The sequence below is a fragment of the Lichenostomus cassidix genome, chromosome Z (assembly GCF_008360975.1).
Source record: "Lichenostomus cassidix isolate B80296 chromosome Z, HeHo_3.0, whole genome shotgun sequence".
Taxonomy (NCBI): domain Eukaryota; kingdom Metazoa; phylum Chordata; class Aves; order Passeriformes; family Meliphagidae; genus Lichenostomus; species Lichenostomus cassidix.
Window position 1 is genome coordinate 10,337,964 of NC_139511.1, and position 23,431 is coordinate 10,361,394.

At 43.4% G+C, this 23,431-nt stretch overlaps 1 protein-coding gene across 1 annotated transcript; it reads right to left on the reverse strand.

Moving 5' to 3' along the window:
• Nucleotides 1-5,356: 5,356 nt before the first annotated feature.
• LOC146424367 (uncharacterized) lies at nucleotides 5,357-7,510 on the reverse strand. The gene is made up of 2 exons (XM_085042863.1): nucleotides 6,315-7,510; nucleotides 5,357-5,696 (listed from the first exon to the last, which is right to left on the reverse strand). The coding sequence occupies exons 1-2, from the start codon at nucleotides 7,508-7,510 to the stop codon at nucleotides 5,357-5,359; spliced, it is 1,536 nt and encodes a 511-aa protein (XP_084898989.1).
• Nucleotides 7,511-23,431: the final 15,921 nt, after the last annotated feature.

Genomic DNA, 23,431 nt, shown 5'->3' on the forward strand with positions numbered 1-23,431 from the left:
GGGGCTGAGCTGCCGGCTGGCTGTATTATCCACAGCAGATGTATCTCCTGTCAAGAATCTACAAAAGTTTACCTTGTCAGTACATAAAAAATAATTTATATTAAAAAATAATATTCTAGAATTTAAAGCTATTTGGAGAATTTTAAGTTTTTAAGAGGCAGGGAGAAAAAGTTTTTTCCAAAACTACACAGTGATTTTTCCCTTGCAACAAAATGAATCAAGAAAATCTCTGTTGATTGGGTCACCAAGGTTATAATCAGTGTGAAATGTGAGCAACTTTGCAGTCTAGTCAAAAGACAGCTTTGGCACACATTCAGAGAGCAGGTTGTGTGAAGCCAGGGATATCATCTTCCAGTGATTATTAAATAGGTCTTTAGCAAAGAGTATGATCAGTCCTAAACTTTCCCCCGAATGAATTAATTTTGTTTGTTTTAGAAACGTAGATTGAAAAGTGTGGAGCAGTTATTAAAAGAAGTTCTTAATTAGAAAATGTTATTGGATGCAATTTCAGAGCAGCAGTTTTAAGCCCAGACATATGCTTCCACCACAGGAGCCATCCTACTGTTTGTAACACATGGAGAAAATTCACTGCTTAGCGTCCTAAAGGTTTCGTTGTTCATCTCCAATAAGGACTGCAACTTAGTGCCCAAAATTTGCTGTGTAGCCTTTCAGTGCAAAGATCAAGAGTGAAGGTTGTTCTCTATCTTACTAAGATGCATAATTGAAATACAAACATATTTTGAATTAAATGGCATGGCTGTTTCAGAGCAGCAGAAGTATCAGCCATTGTTATTTGGACTGTAGCCATTTGTGAATCATTGTTTTCACTGTACAGTGATACTATACAGTAGTGTTTTAGTCAATATTCTTGGATTTTTCCTGTTTGTTTCAGTCATCTTTTCCCCACCATTGTTTTTCAAATATTTCTTGGTCTTGTATTTGTTTCTTCATTGAAATTTGTCCTCCCATGATCTTTATTTCTGACTTTTATTTTATTTACTACTTCTTTCTTATAACCGTGTCAGTTCTTATAATGTCCTTTTCTCTTTTGTTTTTTCTTTGCAATAAATCCTACTTTTCTCCCTCATTTATGCCACCTTTTTGGCAGATTTCCTGCCTTTCCCTGCCTTTCCCTGCCTTTCCCTGCCTTTCCCTGCCTTCTATTTGCCCACTAGGTCCTTCAATTCATAATCGTTTGCTTATATTCACATGTTTTTCTCATTCTTAGCTCTCCTACGTGAAATTAATCAGGAAAAACATCTTTGAGTATAGTGTCTGGCAGTAAAACAAAGCTGATTGAAAAACTGTGATATTTTGCCTAGCTGTGCCCACTCTTTTTTTTATATCCCCCGGCAATCTGGGAGGCAAGAAGGATGCCATGGAAATAGTGTTCCTCATTTTCCCTGTAGTTCCGGATTGTATTCCTTGTTGGAGAACTACTGGTTTAACACTTTTTGGAAACTAGGCCATTTGTCTGGGAGAGGCTCCACCCTTGCTTTGTCCTGTGTTTCATGCAGTTCTGACAGCCATGCTTCTTCTTCATCCGAAGTTTTGCACAGGAACAAACTTGACTAAAGAGAATAAATAAGAGGAGTCCTCAGGCCTGGCAGTATGTTGCTCTTTGCGAGATTCTTTACTTCAGCCTCATGAATATTGATACAGTGTAATTATTCTTTCTGTTGAAATGAAGCATAGCAAAGCTGTGTTACATTTTCTTATTTGCATTGACACACATTTGCTCAGAAGTTGTTCGTATTGAATTTTGATACAAAGACATACAATTTACTGTATCACTTGGGAAAAGTAAGAAATGTCTTGTTTTGGAAATGTTTCTAAACAGAATAAAACACATACAAATCTTTTGATCCGTGTGTTGACATTGTAAGGATGAAAATGCAGACTGTGAGAGAACCTGCAATTAGTGGAAATTATAAAGCTGTCTTTTTTCTTTTTTTGTTAAAAAAGCTGTGTGAAATCTAAGAAGCTCATGGATTAAAACATCTTTGTCTTCATTCTTGTAAGGCAATCTCTCATTCCTTCCTTCAATCTTCCATAACCCTGAATTAGTACAGTTTCATTTATCCTGCTATCATCATAGTCATTCCTCAACTTTAAAACTTGTAAAAATGTAAAATTAATCAAATACATAGTTCTAAATTCCATTAAAAAAAACAAAGAAAACCAAAACCAAACGAAAAAAGGAATGAAAATATCCAAAACCAAACAACCCAAAACCAAACCAACCAACCAAAAATCCAAAACATAACAAAACAAAAACCAGCCTGGTATGTTATGAAATCAATTTCACTTATTTAAGCTTGTTAAGCTTCCTTCTCTAGCACACTTACAACCTGTCACCATTTGCTGTATATCACCACAATATATCCTTCTAAATCATTATCACTACCTTTCAAAGCTGGTATGAAATAACTTGCAAGGTTTCTATGTTGATTTTAAGGAATTAGAAGCATGCACTAAGTTATTTATTCAGAATATATCTGCAGAAAAATACACATATTCTAACATCTACAGAATGCTTCCAGAGCAGCTTTGAGTGTGGGCAACTGTGATACTACAGTGTCATCAGGATTAAAGTTTTCTATATTATCAATCACAAAGAATCTTAGTTAACTAAACCTACTGTGGAGGGTGTTAGATTCAGTCAATTAAGGCAGAATGAACCTCTGTGATTTTTCCTAATGGCAAACCCAATTCAGGAAGAGTATATTTGCCATCTTCTAATTTCTTTGAAGTATTTGTGATTTACCTGGAATTTTGGTGTTTTTTTCTGACCAGTGTGAATGTATGTCTTCTCCCTCATTGAACATGGGCAGGAAAGATCAAAATTTTGCATTTCCTAAAGTGCCAGGAGCAAACATTTTTAATTAGTACATTATTATAATGCATTGCAATTACCTTGCAGTTGCATTACATTTTAGTTTCTCAGTATTTGACCACTACAGGGCATAATGGGGCAATTATTCACTAGAGAGCCGAAGGAAGACAAGACCACAATACAAAAATTATCTCCAGCACAGATGCAATGAAGAGCTCTCTCTTTTAGTTGGCCAATAGAAAAAAAGAGGTTTGGACTAGTACAGAACTGAATAATGTACATCTGAGGTGGTTATTCCTCCATGGCAGTTTTGCCATTTTCTTAGTCTTAATTCATATCTCATGCTGAGTTTGCCAATATTTTCAAAGCCAGAACCAAGGGAAGATGATAAAAAAGGATGGCTATATTTTATTTTTCACAATCCATCACTGAAAGGAACCTTGCAATGTAACTGTCTGATATATAGTGAACAGTCCAAGATTGTTTGGAGTCCTTGAAGTCTCAAATAAAACCCCCCAGAACTCCCAAAACAACAAAACACACAGCTTTCTCTACCCACAAACAAATAAACAAACCCAACCAACTAATCAACCAAAAAAAAAACCTCCAAAAATTCGAACAGTTGGAAATACTTTTTAAAAATAGAAAAGCTAGAGGTTAAGAGTTATTCAAGACATTTAGAAATGTAAAATTATTCACACCAAGTCTGGTAACTTGATCATTTCTGTTGTTGTTTTAGCCACAGTTATCCTTAGTTCCTTCTGGCTTTCACAAATCAGACAAATCCACTTTCTCTTTTTTATGCCAGTATCTTCAATAGCTTAAGCAAACAGCTGCAGAGTGGAGGGTTACTGGAAGTTACTCCCAGTTCTGTTCACTGTAGTGCACCCACATAATCAAGAACCATTAATTCTTTTTATATTTTTGTTTAATTACTGGAGAGATGACACCTTGCAGCTGATTCTTACAGTGATAAGGAGAAATAACCAAGTCCACAGGACAGGTAGGCGAATTGCCCTCTGCCTTGTATGACTCTTCAAACACAAGAAAAAATGCCATGCTAACAACAGCTGCCACTACTGCAGGTGCTTTTCCTGCCACAGTTGCTCTCACCCCTACTACTCCTTCACCTGCATCTACTGCCTGAGATGAAAACTTCTTAGAATCACTGAAGATTTTACTTTCCACATCAGCTTTGCAGGTCAGCTACCATAGACTTTGAAATTTACAATATTTCTGGAGTTAAATAAGCAGCTTTTTTTTTTCTTCACCCCTCTGGTTTATGACAATTTTGGAGTGAATATTTAAAGTTATATTCTCTTTTGCCAAATATATAATTTTTGTGCCATCCTTATGCTGTTTCATTACATGCTATTTTTTTCTCTGTCCCTGAATTTCTTGTTTCAAGAAAATGAATAACCTTCTTCATGATTCCGCCTCCAAACAAAATTATGTATGTGCCCATATAAGTGCTCATATTTTCCTACAGAGGCCAAAATCAAGGAACACAATTAAGTGTCATGACAAATTTTGTCAATAAATAAGCATGCACTGCAGTATTTTCAAGAGACCTTTGTTTACTGAAAGTATGTCAGACTAGTTTCAATTATTCAAATAAAATTGTTATATCTGCTAGACTTCTGCTACTGCCTTAATGTTTTCAAAACTACTTACATGTTTAAAAAAAAAGTTTATTTAAAGCACTGGAAGGTTACCTGTTGACTCCAGTCGAATAATTCACAGACTAGCTCACTAGCCCTGGCCATAGTTTAGGCATTTCATATTTATGACTTCAGGATGATCTCTCCAACCTTCTCCCATATGGCATAATCCCACCAACCTCTCATCTGGTGTGACCATGATTTTCATCCAGGATTTATTTTTATTAATTCTCTGAAGGACTGCTCATTGTCTGAACTGATGAACTGCTTTATGGCCAGCTGCCCTCAGTCTTGCCCTGAGATAAGCCTAACATACTTATACAGAACAGTGAAAGGATGTTTTTTGGGTAAGAACTCCCTTTTATGTGCTGAAAAAACTAGTCGTCAGTGTTGTGAAAGAATGAGAAGGAAGTTGTTTTCCTAAAAATGTCCTGAAATAGAAATATAACCTAGTTCTTGTAGTCTCTACGTCCCAAAATTCTGTGTCTGCTTTCCTTCAGTGAAGGACATCCTAATGGTTGCAAAAGCCTCCACTGGAGATTTGCAGCTCATGCACATAGTAATTTCTCACACCATAAGTTTATATTCATCATCTCTCAGAAGCATATGAGGTTTCACTCTGTTTTGAATGCCACAGTGTCAGAGACATCAATCAAAAATGATAGCATTGATCATGCTTCTTCAAAGGAGTTGGATAGCATCTGCCATAATGCCTTACAATGTTACAGTAGTGTACCTGAATTTTGATGAATAAGGACACTGCTTTGCTCGATAGCAATTAATCATGACTTCTCTTAATGCATCATGTTTTTAAAGGCATACTACAAAGCTAATAAAAAGGTTTCCTCCTATTCTTCATTCAGCTGGAGCCAATGAAGATATTCTGAATGCAAAATGCCATATTGCGGTGGTTTGGCTTTTCGAGGCTGCCCTCGTTGAGGGCAATAGTCCTCAGACGCTGCGGCTGTCCGGCTCCTTGAGGCAGGGAGAACCCGGCTAGCAGGGGGGTTTCTTCCCCAGGGTCGGCGGCTCGACCCTCGCTGCGGCCACCCGACGGCGGCTCACCCAATCCCAGGGTGCCCCGATTGGGTTTGGGGGGACCCTTTGCAGGGTAAGGGGGCAGTCCGGAAGGCAGGAGAATGAGGCGGCGATCCCCACGAAATGAGACCAGTCCCAAGCGTGGAGGAGCAGCAACAGTCCTTTATTTAGGAGTGCAAGCGGGGAAGGAACTGTTGTTGTCCTCGGGCAGAGGTCCGGCAGGGTCAGGGGTCCGAAACCTCTGACCACGAGGGCAAGATGGCACCGAGGTGTTAAAGGGAGCCCCGGGGTTTCCTGGGGCGGGAACGCAGGGGCGGGGCCAATCAGGCCCGGGGAAACATGACAGGCAGCAGGGGGAGCAAATTAGAAACAACAAGGGAGGGGAATACATAGAACCAATCAGGGGAGCACAGCAACAGAACAAGCTAGAAGCAAGGAGGCAACAGGGGCGGAGAGGGGAGGGGTACAGCAAACTCTTAACCTATGAGCTAACACAAAACTTTGTTGTGGGAGGAGGGAGGGCGGCTCAAGGCTCATCCTCGACTGAGCCCCAAGAAACCACATCCTCGGCGGCTCCGGCCTCCGCCACATTGACCTCGGTCAATGGGATCTCACAATGGGTGGCACCGGGCTGCCGCCCCTCCACACCTCCCCTATCTTTACTAAATAAAGAGGGAAATTGTTTAACTAAACAGCGCTTAAATAAAGCTAAAGAAGCAGCAATCAATAATAAGGCAACTAAAATAAGTAAGCAGTCTTTTAACAAAGAAACCCCCCACCCCGGCAGTCCAAGTCCATCCAGCGCTTGGTGGGCCCATCCTTTGACCGTTGATATGGTCGAGTTCACCGCCTTTTTGACTCCATCAACGGTGTCCTCAAACCAACGGCTGGACTCGAAGGTGATGTCCGAGAGCAGAGCATTCATGTCCTGCAACCGTTGGTGGATGGAGCGGCTTTTTGATGATAAGTTGAAACAGCACAGCCCTTCGAACTGCTGGCAACCGTGGCCATGTGCGAGGAGGAGAAAATCGATTGCCGCTCGATTTTGCAAAGTCGCTGCTTTAGTGACTTCCACATCGTGTAGGATACCTACAATGGCCTCTGAGGTTAACTGTGCCTGTCTCGCCACCCAACATTCGAGATTGCCTAACTCTCCAAGGGCCTTGGCCGCAGCAACCCAAGGCAGAAAGGCAGACACGGCAATACGTTTTCCTTTAGACCAATGGTAAATTTCAGTGCTGCAATCGTCAAAATTGTAAGGTTTGGAAATCGAATTATTGGACCACTCCGGGAGGAGGGTCATGTTGGGTGTCGCCAGGGTCAGACGGCCAAAGGTGCAAGGTCCTCCTACGAGATGGGAGGGGATTCCCGTCCAGGCACGCTCCCCACAAACTAGGAAAATCCCCTTAGGGAGCCGAATTGGGTGAGAGAAAGCCAAATCCGGAGACGAAGGCGATTCTAAATGGGCTATTTGGGCGCACCAATTCTTTGCAATATAATTTTCGTTGCCTTGTCTCAGCCCCTGGTAAATTTCCTTGTTGTGTGCCTTACTTGGATCGTAGCCGAAGTGCACACAAAAGGGAGCTTTCAGCGAACCCAAAAGCTGAAGCTCTTGGGGCTCTCGGTCCATCGGCGCCAAACCCATTACCCACTTCCCCCAAAGGGCAAGAGGGTTCTGGATGGGCAGAGGGATCTTGATCAGCAAGTGGTCCCACACATACTCAAAGTGATCTGCATGCAATTGCTGGGTCGATTCCCATAATTCTACCAGGGGACGTGGGTAGTCTTCTACCTGGACTGGGACTCCCACTAAAGAAGACGAGAGCGGGTTTTGGACCACATCCGTTGACATGCAAAGATGATTGCTCCCCATCGCCTTGGCTAGGGTCACCCAGACGTTGGCGGCTGGCTGTCTCATGACCCACGCGCGGCTTGGACTGCAGGTGATGGCAAGGAGCAGCAGGAGGCGTAGCATATTGGCAAGTCTGGCTCCTGCGGGGTGGGGAGCAAACATAAACAGATTAACGAAAGAAATCAGGTTGGGGATGGGAAATGAAGGGGAAGAGGAAAGGCCATAGGGAAGCGGGGGAAGGAGAGTGGGAAGCTGGCTCAGGGATCTCCTGGACTAGACTGCAGCATGATGCGACCTTGCGGACTGGACGTGGACGCAGCCTCGGGGGAGATGATAGTGGCGAAGAGCTCTTCTTCTTTCGGCGCCATTGGGCTTCGGTCACGTCTTTCTTCACCGCCCGCGGTGAAAGAGGTCCTGCTTTCAAGAATGGCTTGACAAATTTCCCTGGGACCCACCTCGGCCCTTCCGGAGTGGAGACACAGCAATAGCCACGCCCCCAGATGACAAGCGGGAAGGGACCGATGATTTTGAGGGAGTCCGGTTCTCTAATCAGGACAAGAGGACGCTCCTTCAGCTTGGCTCGCGTGTGGTTGGCAAAGTGGCGAACCACTGGGGGGTCTGGCTCTTTGTCAGAGCAGTTCAGAAAATTTAGAGTAAAAAGAGCCCTGGCGAGTCGATTTGCCGGGGTCTCTGTTTCAGGGCCCCCTTTTTGCTGAAGTAGCACCCTCTTGAGGGACTGGTGGGCTCTCTCCACCAGGGCCTGACCCGTTGCTGAGTGGGGGATTCCGGTGGTATGGGAAATTCCCCACTGGAGGAAAAACCTCTTCAGCGGCCCTGAGATGTAGCATGGGCCATTGTCCGTCTTAATTTCTCGGGGAATGCCCAGGACAGCAAAGGCCTGCAGGAAGTGCGAAATCGCATCCTTTGCTTTCTCACCCGAGTGCGCGGAGGCAAAAATCGCACCTGAAAAGGTGTCCACACTCACGTGCACGAACTTTTGGCGGCCGAAATCAGGAACATGGGTCACATCAGTCTGCCAGAGCTCTCCACTGTTAAGCCCTCTGGGATTGATTCCTGATCCCATTGATGTTATGCCGAGGGGTTGACATTGGGGACAAGTCGCCACAATGGCCTTGGCTTGGTCCTTTGTTATTTCAAACATTCGCATCAAGGCCTGGACATTTTGGTGAAAAAGTGCATGGCTCAACGAGGCCTGTTGGAATCGGTCAGGCACGTTGGCAACATGCACAGGCGCAGCAAGCGCGTCAGCCACTCTATTCCCTTCCGTTATGGGACCCGGAAGGTCAGTGTGCGATCGTACATGCATGACGTAATAGGGTTGATCACGCTGGGAAATGGCAATTTGAAGCCGCTTGATCAAATTATTAATTTGAGGGTTGGAGGAGCCGGACAGCCAACTGTCCTCGGCTCTGGAGACAATCCCCGCAACATAAGCCGAATCTGTAATTAGATTGAAGAGACCGGGAAAGCGCTCGAACACCCTGACGACGGCTGCAAGCTCGGCCACCTGAGCGGACCCAGAAACCACTTCGACACTGCTTTCCCATCGCTCTGTCGAGGGGTTCCACCAGGCGATTGCCGATTTACCAGAGACGCCTGAGCCGTCAGTGAAGAATGTCACGGCGTCGAGGGGTTTCATACTTCGGACCCTACCGCAAACAATTTTGAGTTCAGAGATTGAGAAGATTTTATGTTTTGGATACCAGGTAACCACCTGGCCGGGGAAAGACTCCAAAGCCATTTGCATCTCCTCACTTTTTTGGAATACAAATTCGAATGATTTAGAATCCGTTGGGGCATGGATGTACTTAAAATCGCACCCTGCCAGAACAGCAAGACGGGACCTCGCTCGTCTAACGAGCTGCGCCATCTTGTCCTGTGGCGTGACCAAAACTCTGGGGGACGACGCAGGCAGGAAAACCCACTCAATAATGAGGAGCTTCCACATGTCCTCTGTGTCTTCGCCATCCCATTGAAAGATGAGCCCAAACAAATGTGGCATTTTTCCCATTATGGCCAAATTAAATGGTAATTTGGGGTCACATCGGTGAATGTGGCACATTTGCAGGCGGTTTTGTACCTTTACAATGGCTTGCCGTGCCTCCGGAGTGAGGGTCCTGGGACTGTTCAGGTCACGGTCTCCGCAGAGCAGGGAAAACAGGGGAGTCAAGTCGTCCGTTGGTATACCAATTAAGGGCCGAATCCAATTGATTGCTCCACACAGCTGATGGAGTTCCTGCAGGGTAGAAGGATTATCAAGAATTTTAATTGGGAGAGGTCGGATGGTTCTCTCCTCTATTTTCGCACCAAGGTACCTCCACGGCGCTGTCACCTGCACTTTGTCGGGCTGAATCTCAAAGCCCATGCTTTCTAGAGCCCCCACGACCTTAGAAAGCACTGTCCTCAAGATGGAATCGGTGGGAGAACAGACCAATACATCATCCATATAATGGACGATGATTGACTCCGTTGCTGCCTCTCTCACCGGTGACAGAATGCGATCGACATACCACTGGCAGATGGTGGGGGAATTTTTCATCCCTTGGGGAAGCACCTTCCAGTGGTAGCGACGCATTGGGCGGTTCCTGTTGACAGAAGGAACAGAAAAGGCAAACCTGGGCGCGTCATCAGGGTGTAGGGGGATCTGGAAGAAGCAGTCTTTTATGTCCACCACTGCTATCTTCCAGTCCCGCGGGAGCATTGAAGGGGAGGGTAAACCTGGTTGGAGGGGGCCCATGTCTTCAATGACCTCATTAATTTTCCTCAGGTCCTGAAGGAGCCTCCATTTCGTCCCTCCCGCCTTCTTGATCACAAAGACGGGAGAGTTCCACGGACTGGTAGAAGGCACGATGTGCCCCCTGTCCAGTTGCTCCTTCACGAGCTGTTCGAGCGCTCTTAATTTGTGGATGGGGAGGGGCCACTGTTCAACCCAGACAGGGGTGTTGGTTTTCCAATTCAGAGCCTGGGTTGGGCGCTCTGCAGCGGCCCCTAGCAAAAACCCTGGGTCGGTGCCAGTTCGACCCGGGTGCCCCACTGAGACATGGTGTCCCTTCCCCACAGGTTAAACCCAGCATTGATGATAAATGGGCGCACGGTGGCAATGCGGCCCTCTGGCCCTTCAATACAAATGGGAGCTGAGCTTCGCTCCGCGGGAGTGTATCCTCCCACACCTCTGATTGACTCTGCCACAGGCTCCTTGGCCCACGCCGACGGCCAGTTAGATGAGGAAATGACCGTGACGTCCGCCCCGGTGTCCAACATGCCCGAAAGTTGGACGCGAGATCCCCCTTTCGGAAAAAGGCGGCAAGTGAGCATTGGTCTGTTGGATCCTACCGTTTCGGACCAGGTAACAAGCGGATGATCTGTGAAGGAAGCGTGGTGTGGAACGACTTTGACTCGTGCGATGACCTGTTCCTGCGAGAGATTAAGAGGGGGGTCGGCTACCAACACCTGAGCTGGAAAGAGTCCAGTCCGGTCCACTCTGACTAGAGAAGGGACGATGGAGAGTCCCTCGGGTCCTTCTTCTGCATCTGGAATAACACAGATAGAAGAGTTAGGGAAGTCGCAATGCAAGTACAAAATGGAAAAGTCTAGTCCGGAGAGAGTTGAGTCCACTGCGACCCGAGCAGGATGGAAATCGCCCGGGTCGAGGCCGGCCGGTGCGCTGCAGCGTGAGGCCGGCATCTCACGCTGCGTGTTTAGTTTCCCTGGCCAGCAGGGAAGGAAGGTGGGAAGGGGGTAGGGTCACAAAGGGAAGAGGGGGGAGGGCGCTGGGCACGGGCAAGGGCTGGAGTATGGGAAAACTTAGAGATCTCCTCGATGGGAGTTGGGCAGTCGGCAGCATAATGGCCCCTCTTCCCGCAGCGGTTACATGTAGTGTAGGGGCTGCAGGGACCACGGACGGCCAGCGCCTGGGAATTGTTGGAGTTGAGAGCCTTGACGGCTGCAAGCCGCCGGCAGGCGCTGACCATCTGCGCGATGGTAGGGCGCGGGTCATGGGGCAGAGCGAGGATGATTTCCTTGCAAATCACATTGGCTCTGGTGATGGCGCCGTCCACTAGTAGTTGGTCTCTGATCTTGTGGTCCGGCACCTGGTGGTCAATTGCTGCTTTCAATCGATCGACGAATGTGACAAAGGATTCTTCGGGGCCCTGGAAAATCTCTAAGTATGGGACAGTTGGGGCATCCCCTGGAGGGATACCAAGAAGGACCCGTTCTGCAGCACCCGCCAGCGAGACCAGGATATCAACGGGGATTTCTCTAGCCTGCCGCTCAGGCTTAAAGTAATCCCCTTCGCCCACTAAAAGATCAAAGGTCGGGCCGTTCGGCGTGCCGTGCCCAGGAAGCAGTGGCTCTAACTCCCGAATTTGTCGCTTCCACTCATCTTCCCATTCTTGGTATTCCACGGGAGTGAGTAGACACGACATTATTAATTTTATGTCGCTGGGGGTTAGAGGGACGCCGGTGAGGGTGGCGTGAAGCACTGCTTTAAAATAGGTAGAATCCCAACCAAATTCCTTTTGTGATTTGGCCAGGTCCTTGAGCACAGCACGGTCGAAGGGCTCGTACGCAGGGCGATTACCTGACCAAGAAATGCGGACAGGTGCTGCGAAGGGGGCCTGGAGGTCTTCCGGGCCCACATCGGTTGGCTGCCCGTTCTGGACCGCACCGGAGGACGCACCCAAGATGGCCTCCTTCCGGTCAGGGACCGTGGGAGGACCATCCAAGATGGCGTCCTTCCGGTACAGACCGGAAGTGGAGCCGTGGGAACTCCGGAGACCCGCCTCCAGGGGGAGGGGACTTTGGAGGGGAGGAACACTGGGAGGGGTCACCGAAGAGGGTTCCGGGGAGGAGTCGAGGAAAAGGTGGGGCTGAGGCAGAGGAGGGGAAATAGGAGGGGTCTGGAGAAAGGGGTTGGACGCGGGGGCGGAGAGATTCGAGGAGGGGGTGTGCCCGTATGACGGTGACGCGGTCGCCCAGGGGGAGGGGTTAGGGTAGGGTTCCGGTGGGGCAGCCGGAAAAGAAGCAGGTCGAGGCGGGAAAAGGGGAGAGGACGCCACGCGGCCGGCGCCATTTTGGCGCTTGCCACCCCCTTTTTGTGGCTCCTCAGGGACACTAAAATGGACGCGGCGGGTGCGGGGACTAGCAGGAAAGGCATTAGCTGGGGTAGAGGGTTCAGGACGGCAGGGGGAAGGGGTGCCGGAGAAGGGTCGCGCGCCTCCTTCTCCGACGGGGTTAGTAATGTCCGAGGGGGCACCGGGGACCAGGTGGGAACCCCGGGTCCGTGGACCTTCTGGGCCGCCGCGGACATCACGCGAAGGACGGGGACTAGGGTTAGAGAGGGATCGGGAAGATGGGGAAGGGCTAGAGGGGGTGCCACCCGTTCTGATAAGGGAGGGTCGGAAAGTTAAAAAGATTTGGGAAAGGAGCTCTAAAAATTTTGCGGCTCTCTTATCATTTAATGATTGATAGTGGAAGACGAGAGCACGCACCCTACGCCAAAAGGCATAGGACAGGGCATCCTTGGGGGTTACATTAGGGATTTCGGCAAAAATAAAATGAACGAAACTCTTCAGGCGGGTGGACGAAAAAGTAAAATCCGCTAGGGTCAGGGAAGACTTAACATTAACATAAAATTCACGCTGGGGTCTTGTCAGCTTGCCCCCCATTTCTCCTCCCGAAAAATAGAGGGGCAACAGACAAACTGGTGCCCGAAGCCTCCGAAGGGAAAAATTAAAATAAGAAGGTGAGCCCAGGGACCTCCCGTCCCCAGAAACCCCAACTCACCCGAACACAAAGCGGCGACTCCGGTTTTCGTGGCTCTGGAGCTGGAACGATGGAGCGAGGAGCACTCTCAGCAAGCTGAGGTGCTTCCACTCGCTGCAGCGGCGACGTCCCGACGGCTTCCTCCCTTTTTACCAAAAGGGGCAGGCAGGTCCGGAGGGTAGACGTTGGGCGCCACTTGCGGTGGTTTGGCGTTTCGAGGCTGCCCTCGTTGAGGGCAATAGTCCTCGGACGCTGCGGCTGTCCGGCTCCTTGAGGCAGGGAGAACCCGGCTAGCAGGTGGGTTTCTTCCCCAGGGTCGGCGGCTCGACCCTCGCTGCGGCCACCCGACGGCGGCTCACCCAATCCCAGGGTGCCCCGATTGGGTTTGGGGGGACCCTTTGCAGGGTAAGGGGGCAGTCCGGAAGGCAGGAGAATGAGGCGGCGATCCCCACGAAATGAGACCAGTCCCAAGCGTGGAGGAGCAGCAACAGTCCTTTATTTAGGAGTGCAAGCGGGGAAGGAACTGTTGTTGTCCTCGGGCAGAGGTCCGGCAGGGTCAGGGGTCCGAAACCTCTGACCACGAGGGCAAGATGGCACCGAGGTGTTAAAGGGAGCCCCGGGGTTTCCTGGGGCGGGAACGCAGGGGCGGGGCCAATCAGGCCCGGGGAAACATGACAGGCAGCAGGGGGAGCAAATTAGAAACAACAAGGGAGGGGAATACATAGAACCAATCAGGGGAGCACAGCAACAGAACAGGCTAGAAGCAGGGAGGCAACAGGGGCGGAGAGGGGAGGGGTACAGCAAACTTTCAACCTATGAACTAACACAAAACTTTGTGGTGGGAGGAGGGAGGGCGGCTCAAGGCTCATCCTCGACTGAGCCCCAAGAAATCACATCCTCGGCGGCTCCGGCCTCCGCCACATTGACCTCGGTCAATGGGATCTCACGATGGGCGGCACCGGGCTGCCGCCCCTCCACACCATATGAAAGATAAACCAGAATATTCCAAATCTGTTTTAAAAGTGCTATGGATTTCATTAAGATATCTTATTTTTAACATACAACACTTAACCATGTTAATATTAATATTAATTTCATAATAAAACAAAATCCTTAAAAGCATAATTAGTAATGTAAAACAAGAACATTTTTTCCTGTTTTAGCTAAAGCTGTATCTGAGGAGAGTTTTCCCAGTAGAAATAAAAGCAAGATCTATTTTTTTCTGTAATTAGAAAGATATATGCAAAGATTTAGGCTCTGTCCTAACAAAAGTTTGGCTACTGCCTCACTTATGTCAGCCAGATAGGTTCTATTAGGCTCATTAAGTGGGTAATAAACTTATGAAATTCATCTCCACAAAATATAATAAAGGTCCAGGCGTCTAGAGTTTCCCTGTAAAATTAAGTATTCAATGGCTAAAAAAAAAATTGTATTAACATACAGCTTGATAAAAAATTAGATTTTACAGAAATCAATGAAAGATATAAAACTTTCATGCTTCCATCATTACAGGTATGCCTACGATATCTAGATGATATGGAATTGCCATATTATGGGCAATTTTGCTGTTCCTAATACAAAGCAAATTTGCGTTTACACTTGGCAATATCGTGCTTTTTTTTTAAATATCTTTGAGCTAGTTTGGTCTGTGTTTAATAAAGTTAAAGACTTTATACCTATGTCAGGAATCTTGTTTACTCATCTATGCATTAAATTACTTTGCACACTATTGGTCACATTTCTGATCATGGATAAATTACTACATTAAATGAATTGTTGCTCTGAAGAAAAAAATGTAAATATATTTTACTATTATTATAGAACTAATAGGAAACATTTTTGACTATTCAGAAAGAACAGCAGCTTAGGAAGTATTAATAGTGAAAATAATTGTAATCTCACATTGAACAAAACCTATATAAATAAAAATGGTAGTGGCCAACACTTTTTTTCAGGTTTTGCCAGCAACCTCAGAGTCCAGATGCTAAGCACTGGAAAATATTTATTCCAATAGCAGCACCTGGTACTTTGGCAGACTCCATAAGCAATTTTGTTTTACAGTTCTAAAGCTGCTTCTGGGTCTATTACATGGTTAATCTGATGGGCTGACTTGTTCTCCTGGATGCCATATGCCAGGAGCTAGAGATGCAGTGAACTGTTTGCCCATTATACTTGCATTAAAAAGCAGACTAAAAAATCTGCCAAAAATGATGCACTTTACTACAATTAAGCTTATGATGATGAGTGACTTGCCTTAAAATAGTGCCAAAAACTGCCAGAGCATCAAGAGCCAAGGCTGGCAGATTTAATGTCAACCAGGAAATGTTTCAAATTTTGTCACTGGCTACTTAGTCTCTGTGGGTTTTGTGTTTCTTGTGGCTCTTTGGTTGGTTGGTTTGTGGTTGTTGTGGGGTGTGGGAGGTGGTTTTTTTTGGTTTTTTGAGGTTTTTTTGTTTGTCTGTTCATTTGCTTGGCGGGGGGGGGGGTTTGCTGAGGGTTTTTTTCCTTCTGTATGCTTGAAGGTAACTGTAGCAAAGTGGTTTTGCAGGGTTCCACGAGGCTTTTCCTTTGTTCCCCTGCTCTGTATGTTATTGGCTCTTTTTGAAATATGCGTCGTGCCTTATCTGAAATCTATTGGTGTGTTCCCCTGCCTTTCTTCCCCTCAGACCTTCCAGGATTGGCTCCCCAGAGCAAATCCCTCCCCCCTTCTCTTCCCTTATAAGCCGATGCCGGCGTGAGCCCAACTGTCACTGTCTTTGAGTTCCCAGCCCCTTTGACCTTCCCCCACTTTCTTCCCCCTTTCCCCTTCCCTGCAACCCCCCCCCCCCCAAGACCCAAATAAACATCTCTGGGAAGCCAGAGACAGTGTCCAGTATGTTCTTTCGCCTCACCCACATTTCCTGCTGGGTTTCTGTCGCTTGAGTTTCATGCCACGCTGAGTGTGCCCCGGCCACGCCCAGCATGGACTTGCGTGAAGGTACGCACCGCGGCAGACCTCGTTCTTGAGGTTTCTGGCTCCTGCCACCTCCCCAGAGCGAGAAACCTCAGGTGACTTCACATAGAAAAGGAAATGCATCGAGAGGAGAAGGAAAAAAATTAGATACCTGTATTTCTTTTTGGAAACCTAAAAGGGCTAAAGGTGGACATGCCAATGAATTGCTGACTCCTTTAAAGTCAGAGCATAAACTGTAAATATTAACCGACAGAAAGTCATGTAAAAATATTGCTCAGGATTTTCAGCATTATTCCATCTGCAGGCAGTGAATTTGTGAGTACTCTGTCTTCTAGTAAAAAAGGCCTATTCTCATGTTTCAAAAAGTTAAATGGATACCCACCTTTAGGGACATAGTTTTTAAATGTTCCAGTTGCATAAAGCTAGGATAGCAGTTTAATGTAAAATACATATCCCAAATAACCCAGGGGGTGGAAAAAGTAGAGTTTGGTAGTAATAAACAGTGTTAGGTGAGGTCTTGTACAGATTTTTCCACTGAATGTGTGTGTTTCCACACCTGGTATTTTTTTTTGACCCATCACCAATTTTCATAAGTGTAATTTCTTGAAAAGAAGGAGGTCATAAAATGCAAATTACATATGCATTTTTAGCAACAGTGCAAGTAAAACCTTCCCTGTGAAAGTAAAACATTCCAAGAGTCAATAAAAGTAAAAAGTGAAACCCCTGAGTATAAAGAACTATAATAGAAGGCATTACTAACTTATTCGGTTTCTAAATGTTATAACCTTTGAAGCACTTCATGCCATTACAGAAAAACTAGGTATTAGATTAAGTCAGTTAATATCTTCAGAACTCTGCTAGAAAATGTCTGGAACAGACGGGGGGGAAAAATATTTACACCTTTAAAAGGCCTGTTATTTTCAAAAGCTGTGGAACTTGTTACATCACTATTGACAGCAAAAGTAAATTAACATCTTTATATTGATAAGATCTGGAGAGGAAATTTATGCTCTTAATCAGTTCCTTACAGAGGACCTGATCTCATTACTCTCAAAACAATTTTTCACAGCAAATTAAGACTTTTATCCAACTGTGACTTGTATAAGATTTCTGAAAATAAACTGTAGTGCCAGTTGTGTGCTCCTCCTAGACTGAAACTGCTAAAGGTCTCCCTGTTCCTCACTGAGCATAAGGCACTGCAGTGTGACTCTGAAATTATTCTCAGCTGTATTCACATTGTCAGACCATTTACCACCACATGTGCATTACGCTGGGCATCTCCCACTGCAGAGCTTTACAGTTCTATTAGCTTGAAGCATTTCAACCAATCACTTTAGATTATGAGCCAAGTCATAATAATCAGAAGCAAAGGGGATAGCTGGCCATTGTTTATTTAAAATTAAAACTGCACAAGATCTAAAATAATTAAAAAAAAAAAAAAGAGAGATGATAGGGGTTATTCTGTGACTAACAAGTTATGAAGAGTGTTCTTTTCCTCTTTCAAGTCTCACAGTCTCACTAACCCCACCTCTATAAGAGCAGATACTGCAGACAAATCTCTTCCTATGATTGACCTCTGGGACATTTCTGCTAGGGTTTCCCCTAGTGTCAAATAGAACATGTAAGTTTATGCATCAGGGGGCTTTTTCTTATTGGAAGCAGAACCTTGAGTCTTCCTATCACCTAAATTCCTAAATTTCACAAACTTTATAATATTATCATTTTATGACAATCTCTGTGGCAAATTTGGCTAAAATTAACCAAGACTAAGAGCAGGAAGTCTAAAATATATAGGGAATGTGATTTTGTACACTTTTCTTCACACAGATGGGTCAAAAATAAGGGATGTGAAACTTGGAGGGGTGGATGTGGGGCACAATAAAGGAGGGAGGGAGCTATTTTCACTGACAGTTTAACTTGGATGATCAAATTTAAAGTGCCAGATCCCTAAAAATACATAGACCTTCGTAAAGTTATAGCTGAAATAACCTGAAGAAAGCCAACTTCCTCTCAGTTATCAAAAACTGCCATCATCAGATTTATCAGTGAATGATAAATCAGGACTTATTAATTATCCTAGTTTATCATATTTAAGCATGCTGCTGCATGTCCTATTGTGTATTCTTGGTAGGTAATTTTTCCCTCTTACCACACCTCATCCATCCTGTTTCTCAAACAGGCTGTAGGACAGTTGCATCATGTCAGTTCTCAGTGTTCTTTTTGTTCAATATCTTATGTATTGGGATAGAATTGAATTTCAATTAGAAATGGCATATTTGGAAACTTTTCAAATTTGCAATTCAGAGCAAATACTCAAAATGGATAAATAGATGCTTGGAGACATGCTTCAAAAGCTGTAGGAGCTTTGTGGAATTGGAGAGAAAGGAAAGCAAGGATTACAATGAAGGAAATCACCATGACATATCTCAAAATACCACAACAGATGTTGTTATTGGAGAAAGGTTGTAGGCGGAAGGGCACAACAAGGCTCTTGGCTGCCCCATGCTAAACCCATGTTATACATTGTCTCTTTTTATAGTTTATTCAAGTCCATGTTTTGCCAGACACGGAAACTTTGCATTCACAAAACTCCAGCATACATGTAGTTTTCAACTCAAGACTAGTTCTAAAATAGGATCAAAAACCTAATTTTAACCCACAGGAAATGCATGAGGTATGTATCACTTCTCATTGTTTCAGGGCTGCACATTTGTGAGACAGCAGTGACATTACACAGGAACTTAAACGTACTCTAAAGGCTTTTACAAAAATGAAAAGTTCAAAAGTCATGCAAATTACAGATTTCATGACACCTCTGTCTTAATCCAGTTAAAACCTTTCATTATTATACTGCTGTAATGCTGGAGATGTTTGTTTGTTTGTTTGTTTGTTTGTTTGTTTTTAATGTCAAGACAATTCTATACAGCAAGTACAGTGGCATAGATAGCTCCTTGGAATTCTGCCTTCTAAGGTTTTACCATTCAAGTGAGTGAGTAAACACCATGCCTCTGAAGATTACAGAGCTTTGTAAATTCCTGGTTGGTGAGTAGATTTCATTTCTTCACACGTGTTTGGTTTGTAATGTATAAAAGCAATAAGATGTTTAACTGTTTCCTTCATGAGAAATTGCAGTGATACAAGAAAATGTAACTCATGAAAGCTCTGGTGTGCCAAGCATGAAATAATTAAATAAAATGTTAAATCGCTACTGTGAAAGAAATTCAGCAGAGGGCAGAGGGCTAGTGTTGGATCCATGCATCAGCTGACTCCAACACAAGCACCATTTTGTCCTGTGCAGGATGCCAGCATAACCACTCAGATTGGGCGAAAAGTGTTCCACACACAGATGCGAGTGAGTCTGTCCTTCCTCAGTCCTAGCTGCTAGACATTTGTAATGAGATCTAATCTAGTTGTGTGAGCTTTTTTTTTTGCTTTTTTTTTTTCTTTTTGTAATCAGTGAAATAAGATGGATAGCCACAGAGCACAGAATATAAGCATTTAAAAAATGGTGGTGAAAGCCTCCAGGGAATTTTATTTCTTGATTAAGTGTAAAGACAGCCTGGAAAAGCAGTATATACCTGACTTCTCTGTAACTGGTTTGGCTTCTAGTTCTGACAAATTTTGCTTACCCCTTGAAAAAATGTCAGGTTTAAAATATACTTTTAAAAGATACAAAGAATTCACAGGAATAAACTAGTTAACAATTATATGTTAAAACATATATTTATGGATGGGTTTGGGTTTTTTTCTGTATACTTAAATTAACAAAATACTTGCAGGTTTCACATATTAATTTATCTAGGTTTTGTCCCATATTGGTATCATGATTTTAAAAGATCAGTTAATAAGCAGAACTCTAGGGCTTTTGATTTTGAGGAAATGCAGAAGTGACATCATACAGGAGTTATCTTTTACCCTTCACCTTGACTTGACAGCAATAATATTGAAAAAAAGAAGACTTTTGAATGAAATTTTGTACAATTTATATTATTCACTCTTAATGATTTGTACAAATTGCTCTTCAGTCTTAACCTGCAGCAAGTCATCCAAGTTTGCTCGTGTTATGGCATGAGCCAAAATATCAAGATATCAAGATATCTGGAGAATACTAATATTACCTTATTGAAACATGATGAGGAACAAGTGAAGTATAAAACAGTATCTCCTCTCCAAACCTATATAGATTTCCAACAACAAAAAAATCCCATAGAGTTACTTTATCTGCTTTTTATTGAAGGTCATTCCTCAAAAGAGCAAACAAGATCAGAAGACATAAGGGATCTACTTTCTTTCAGTGTATTCATGCAGTGGTTGAAGATCTGCAGAGTCAGAGGCCTTACAGAGTCATTGTGTCCCTTAAAATATTCTGACAGTCTGTCCAGGATCTCATATAAACTCATATAAATATTTTGAATGAATTACTGAAATTGATAATATTCTAAAAATTAATACACAATTTTATATGCAATAAAAGATCATGTTTGAATGGTCATCATTGGATTTGATATCACTTAAATACATTTCAGTCCCAGTGGAAAAGGTTTAGTAAACAAGAGCAAATTAAGAATATACCAGGAAAAAATAAAAGAAGAGTAGTCCCCTCAAAACCAAAGAAAAATTTCTGGTTTAGTTGTGAGAGGAGAGACTTACTATTTGGTGTGGTAGAAAAGAATATCACTATTAAGTTGTGCAACTATTTACATAAACTCTGTGCATCCTGGACCACAGATAATTGCATAGCAACTAGGATTGTGGATCTTGATCATGATATCACACTTTATCATAGCAAGAGTATAAATATATTGTGCTTTACCATACAAGAGTAATGAAAGTGATGCAGGTATAAGATGATATCAAGAAGTCAAGGGTAAAACTTTTATTTGTATTGCACCTCATGTTAATTTTCGTATTTTGAGCATAATTTTTGTGGCATAACTGTGTGAAAAAATATTAAACAAAATAATGTTTCCCCTGAAAGTGTAATGTCATAATAAATGGCAGTGCATTGGTAGTATCTTTGTCTGCTCATGGTCACCAAATAAATATTCTCCACTGGAAACAAGTCACTAGAAATGAAAACTCACGCTGTCTATCCCAAATTAATCAGAAAAAGTGAGCATAATTGGAGAACAGCCTACCAAGGGAGGCAATCAGAAAAGTCAGCATTGCTGAAGACATCCAAGACATTAGCTGCAATTAGGTTGAGTGGCCTTGCAAAACACAAGGAATCATACTGGCTGACTGATGCACAGTGGTAGTGCTACTGCTATTGACATAACTGAAATAGTTCTCACTTTTGATTTTTAAAATCAATGTGAAATTATTTAATTTATATTTCTACTTTGAATAAGCTTTTAAACCTTGCAAGATTTGATATTACATCTCGGCTGAAAGGGAATGTGAAGAAGGGGAGGTCTTAGTTTCAGCTTTCATTCCAAACTTGTAGAATATTCCTTGCTTGATCCATATCCAAATATGGACATATTTTTGCCAGTGTGCAGATACCTGATAATAAAATAGTCGCCTTAACTGAGGCTAAAATTAATCTGTAAAGCTATTTCTGTTTAAATGTCTGTATTTTAAAAGCCCGATGTCAATACAAATCTGTTTCACCTAGGTTTTTTTGCATACTTTGGCATCACCTGAGTGATCGAGATATCTGACAATGCAGTTGTGAACTGCATCTTGACTTAAAGCCTGGAGCTTTCCAGGTTGTTTGTAGAAATGCTTCTTTGAAATGTTTCACCATCTCTAAATGCAATAAGAAAATCCATATAAAGTTGTCAACTGAAGGTCCATTTTTTCCTCTGGGTCCATAAACCATTTAATATTTTTCCTCATATATTCCCATTATGTTTATGTAAAAGTAGTATGATTGGAGAAAGTGTACATTTTTAATTCCTACTTGAATAAACCATACTTACCATTATTTCCCATCATTCTCTCCTATGTTTTTTTATTCCATCCAAGGCTTTAACACCACATGTGTTCCCGTGTCTTTGTTAACTATCCAGTGAGACTGTCATCATGAAGAAACAGGTTCTTCTGTCATGACTCAAAATCATCTTGCATAAGTAAATAGCTGGGGGAAATTCAAAGAAAACACACAGTATCATACACTAATATTTCATGAATTAATATTCCATGCATTATGACACTTACCAGCAAAAATTTTTAGCTCAGGCTTTCATTTATCTACTTACATGAATACACAAGAATGTGCACAGAACTATTCACATATAACTGCCTCATGAATATGTTTCTCTAATTCCGGAAATTATCTACAGCAGTATAAATAAAGATGATGAAATGATGTTTTAATGTTCAAAAGAGTTGCTGTGGTGCAGTATTTTTATAGTATCCATTCTGATGATGTTTCAGTTTCATTTCCTTTCTCAGGTTTTGTGATTTACACTCTAACTACATTGTAGTTTAAGCATAGCTTTGACAATTTAACCTTCTGAAATGATACAGAGGATGGAGGGAAAGCACCTGTAAGTTCAGCTGAACTTAGGGGTTTTTTCTTTCCTTTTTTTTTTATTGCTTTGTTTTGTTTTGGGTTTGGTTTGGTTGGTTTTTTGGTTTTGGGGTTTTTTTTTGGGTTGGGTTTTTTTGTTTTGTCTGGGTTTTGTTTGTGTTCTGAACACTGCCAAAAACAACTAATTTTTTTTTAACTAAATGGCTAATATAAGGAATATGACATATTCACTTGTGTTAAGTAACAGTAGCTATTTCTTTGGTCACCACATCTTGTGGTTTGTCTTAGAAACAGTCAATATATTTTAATACCTCTTATTCCTTAGTGTTCCATTCCCAGATGAATAGTCCCAGATTAAAGAGAGAGGCACAGAGAGAGAAGACTGAAGCTGCTGAACAAAAGAATCATACTCACTATTGAGTCTCCGTAGGGTTGGACCATATTGTTGTTAAAATTGTAAAAGAGGAATAGACAAGCTTGGAGAAATAAAGAGAAAGTTACTGCTGGAAGGTAGTTTACTAATCCTTTCTCTCTCAAAGATCTGCTAAGAGGCTTTCAGCAAGTCATTTCATTTTTCTGCATTTCTTTCTCTGCAGAGCTTTTTTTTCTCTGGAGAGCTGTAATAATAGTCCTTGCCCATTCTCCTGTGTGTGAAATATATTTTTCAGACAAAATTTCTATGAAGTTCACAAGAAATGCATAAAGACATGGTAAGAAAAGCACAAAATATGGTTGACTTGTTTTGTTCTTTCAAAGAAATGCATTCCTCTGTTTCTTTCCCCCATAATCCCTGTTACCTATTTGCTTACAGAACCAACTTGTTATC